The 4,311-nt window shown below is 42.8% G+C and overlaps 1 protein-coding gene across 1 annotated transcript; it reads right to left on the reverse strand.

Moving 5' to 3' along the window:
* Positions 1-387: 387 nt before the first annotated feature.
* LOC134456199 (uncharacterized) lies at positions 388-3,260 on the reverse strand. The gene is made up of 3 exons (XM_063207589.1): positions 3,165-3,260; positions 3,028-3,081; positions 388-2,203 (listed from the first exon to the last, which is right to left on the reverse strand). The coding sequence occupies exons 1-3, from the start codon at positions 3,220-3,222 to the stop codon at positions 660-662; spliced, it is 1,656 nt and encodes a 551-aa protein (XP_063063659.1). The 5' UTR covers positions 3,223-3,260; the 3' UTR covers positions 388-659.
* Positions 3,261-4,311: the final 1,051 nt, after the last annotated feature.

Here is a 4,311-nt window from a genome sequence, read left to right on the forward strand (position 1 = left end):
TATAATAGTATATTATTGGTACAGGACTGGTAGCACAGGTAAACCTCAAGAGAACCATGAACACATGGAGAGACCTGTGCTGACATACATTTTAATGTCTGCACATTGCCCCAGTATTGCATATGGTATGTGAATAATGACCATGAAGAATTCTTCTTGAATTATGTGCATTTTATCTAAATTTACCTCAGATGTTAAGCTTGAATTAATTTTGTCGACCGTACGACACATGGTTTTACATCTTAAGTATGTACGTATATCCATATATTGCAAGGCATCATAGAAGTCCCATTAATATTATAGCACAATGATTAATTACTGGACTTGCTATCCTGAGGTCAAACAATAAAAGCAAGTTCACAACAGAAATAATGTGAGTATGTTTATTTATTGATAATAATAATAATCATAATAATAATTTATTTTCATTTAAATGTAACAATTTCATAAGTGATGGCGTCATTGAATACCAGCCAAACATAGTATTAATCATCAGTTGACTAAAACAGATCCTGGGCCAAATGTAAAAGAGTCATCTGATATAACAGGGGCAAGACAGTAGACTAAAGGTTTATGGTCCTGTTCATCCCTGGCTCCATACTTGCACTCCTCAAACTTCTTCACATCACCCAGTTGTCTTCGCTTGGACACATGTACAGCTAGTTTGCGCTGCTGGCAGCGTGCTGGGGGTGGCTTGGCTGTGAACGGCTCTGTTGTTGGTGACCATGGTGGCGCTGACCGTGGTGACGGGGACGCTGTGGAGGGCGCAGAGGTGTACAGGCCTCGATGAAACTTGCGTCATACAGAAGCTGGGCAGGCTTGTGCTGCTGGCTGGGTGCAAGGCGGGCCACCTTTCCAGCGTTTGTACTGCACACAGGTGCATTGTAATTTGGCTTCTTTGGAACTTTGAAACGACTGGTAAACGGGATGTTTACAGACTGAGATGTTTGGGAAACATCGTCCTGCTTTGCTTTCTTACAGCGTTTCTCCTTCCTCTTGTTCATCTCATCTGCGTCAGGTTTATGCTTTCTTTTCTTGTCTTTGTTCTTCCCAGCCTCCTTGGACTCCTTGGGCAGGACAGTGTTGGCTTTGCCCACCCAGGTGGGGCATGTCTTAGCTTCCTGATCTTTGTTGATCTCAGTCACAGCCTTTTTAGGTGCCTGGTCTTGGGTGATCTTGGTGAGGGTTGTATTTGGTGCCTGGGTGTTGGTGGAGGAACCCTTGTCCTTCTGCTTGGCACGTTCTGCTCGCCTTTTCTTTGCTTCTTTTTTAGCCACCAGGCTCTCCTGTGAGAAAATGATGCTGCTGGGCGCAGGGCACTCAAGCATGGCTCGCAGGTCCTCATCCCAGGTCTTCTTGGACTTGTCAACAGTGGATTTAGTTGCCACTGGCCTTGAGGAAGCAGTTGTGCCACAGCTTTGAGTGTATGATGCAGATCCAGGCATGTAGGAGGAAGAAGCCTTGGGATCCTGCTGGCACTGCCGGGATGGAGGCTTCACCCCCGGTGCAGGCCTGGTCGGGTTGGCGCTGCTAAGCCCAGCAGCAATCTTCGGCAGCTGTGTGTTGCAAGCAACCTGCATTGGGGCGCTTGACTCTTGGGGCATGGGAGCCACATGTTGAAGGTGCGTGGTATTTATTGCCACAAAAGATGCCAGTTGAGAATTCAAAGCAACAGCATTGCCATGCTGCAGGCCTGTTGAATACACTGGCACAGGGGCACCGTGCAGTAGGGCTCGGCCATCAATGAGCATAACAGGTGCTTGAGGTTGTGGGGTGAGGAAAGGCCCAGAGGCGCCAAGCTGCTGTCCATTGGCAACCACCCGCATGACGGGAGCATGCATTTGTGGAGCTGTGAAGGCTGGAGAGGTGCTGTACTGTAGGTCTGTACCATCCATAGTCGCAAGGGACACTTGCAGCAGTGGGTGGGAGGCCACAGAGGTGCCATGCTGATGACCCACAGCATTCACAAACACCATGGAGCCTTGCAGCCGGCGATCAAAGGGTACAGCTCTACCCTGGAGGGTCACTTCCCCATGGAATCCCTGAGGGTGCACAGGATGGAGGACCTGCATCTCAGGTACAGGCAAGAGTTGTGGCAGAGCAGTGGTGCAGCCCAGTAGCCCAGAGTGTTGCTTGGGCTGATATCCATGGTACTCAGGCCAAACTCCTGGCTGGGTGATGACCCCAGAACCAGTGGTAGGGGCTGTTAGACAAAGACAAATGGCAGATGTAGAAGAATTCACAATTTTGTTGAGGATAGCTTTCTGATAAATAGAAGTTAAGTCAAGTCAGCTTTTATTGTCACTTTCTTGATATGCACAAGTCATAAAAGTAAAATTCTCTCTCTACCATGCCAGGACATAGACATACACAAGGCTGACATTTTACAGACTGACGTAAAGTGCAAGACAGGAAGGTAACAGTGATGGACTGGTAACAATAAGTGTTCAATAATAAATACAGTACAAATGAACATTTAACATTCAACATTCAACATGTAAACAGAAGATAAATAAATATATAATGTAGATATTACAATAATAGAAAATAATAACAGTGACAGTAGCAATAGTAACAACAATAATAACAATAGTTATATAAAAGTAGTAGATTTGGGATAGCAGCATTGTAAGCAGCATGTTGTATTGTCTTATGTTCCAGGACTAAGGTGCAGTCTCATGGTACAGTACTGTTTGTGTGTGTGTGTGTGTGTGTGTGTGTGTGTGTGTGTGTGTGTGTGTGTGTGTGTGTGTGTGTGTGTGTGTGTGCGCACGCCAAATATTGCTATATATCCTCCATTATTGGTAGTTGTCATATTTATATGCTTAAAACTGCTATTTTGAGACCCACATTGGATTGTGACTTAGCATCATTAGCATCATTATATCAACATTTATGTCCATATGTACATATTATGAATTGCGGACATGAATAAAGTAGTTAAAATGTTTTCATATTAATTTCATATTAATTATTTTCATACAATGTAGATATTATGTGTGTTCAAAAATAGTCAACAGTACTTACCCAAGCCATTAATAGAAGTGCTCTCTGCCAGGTTGGTGAAGATTTCCTGTACACCTAACAAGTAAGACACTGATTAATTCACAGTAATTTACACATTTTATTTTCCACAAAAAATTAATTCATTTTTTAGAAATTACCTTGATGTTGGGGGAAGGCCTCACAGATATAATTGAAGCAATTATTTCCAAAATTCATGGGTTATCTCAGCTCAAAAATCACAGTAGATAGCTGAGCAAGTTGTGTGTGTCAAACACTGCTTTCTGAATGAGATAGAATCTTCAAACGGCAACATTCTAGTTCGGCGAAATAGAATTTTGATGATGCCAAAATAGGACATGTTGCATCTTCTGACCTGTTGTCATAGTTGCAGACTGACCATAACATTCTATGCCATTTTGAAAAATAACATGAATCCATACACATTAATGTGGATTTTCATTATTTGTATTCTTGCTGAACATGGAATTGTAGTGCAGGCAACTGAATTTAATGGTTGTATGAACCCAAAACTGTAAAACGATTAGAAGAGTACTTTATAATTAATCTTAATAAAGACAACATTCAGACACGTAAGCATAAGTTCCCCAGTTGACTCTTACTCATTGGGCAATAGTTGAACACTACAGCTGGCTGTGCAAGTGTGAGACACGGAGCGAGCTGCTCGTTAAAGTGTGAGAAGCCATTACATAAAAGACCGTGAGGGTGTTTCCAGCTATGAAGAAACAAGAATGCTTTATGTGTCCAAATTATGCAGCCAAATGAAGTGTAGCAAACGTTCTTTTCCCACCACTAGCTGGCCTTTGTGTTGGTGGCTGTGTGAAGGGGGCCAGGGCGGACTTCTTAAACCTTCTGTAGTTCTAGGGGGGTCATAGGGAAACATAAACGTAGAAACAGACCACACACATACCTCTTAACGCACACTGACAGAAACAGACAAACAGACACAGACAGATAGACTCACAAGCAACATAACAACTGTAATTGCGTTTCGGAAAATGATCGTCGTTACACGTCCTTTATCTCGTGACAAAACCTAATGGTCCAAATGTGTCCCTTTTTAGCTATATCGAATTTACAGTAACTCAATATCCAACCTAATATCAAGGCTTGGAAGCAATTTCTCTCAGTTTCAGCAGATACTGTACTTTGCCTTTGGCAGAATGGTTCTCAGTATTCCATTAAGATGAGGTGGGGATAAAACAGCCTTACACACACACACGCACGCACACACACACACACACACATATACTGTATACTATACAGTATGTGTATACATATATATAT

This window comes from Engraulis encrasicolus, chromosome 10 (genome assembly GCF_034702125.1).
Source record: "Engraulis encrasicolus isolate BLACKSEA-1 chromosome 10, IST_EnEncr_1.0, whole genome shotgun sequence".
In the NCBI taxonomy this organism is placed as follows: Eukaryota; Metazoa; Chordata; class Actinopteri; order Clupeiformes; family Engraulidae; genus Engraulis; species Engraulis encrasicolus.

Bases quoted from the DNA above. Each gene is read 5' to 3' on its own strand.
- LOC134456199 (XM_063207589.1), bottom strand. From the start codon at position 3,222: ATGAATTTTGGAAATAATTGCTTCAATTATATCTGTGAGGCCTTCCCC. The intron at 3,082-3,164 runs GTAATTTCTAAA...CTTACTTGTTAG, and splicing joins GGCCTTCCCCCAACATCAAG to GTGTACAGGAAATCTTCACC. The intron at 2,204-3,027 runs GTAAGTACTGTT...TTTGTCTAACAG, and splicing joins CACTTCTATTAATGGCTTGG to CCCCTACCACTGGTTCTGGG.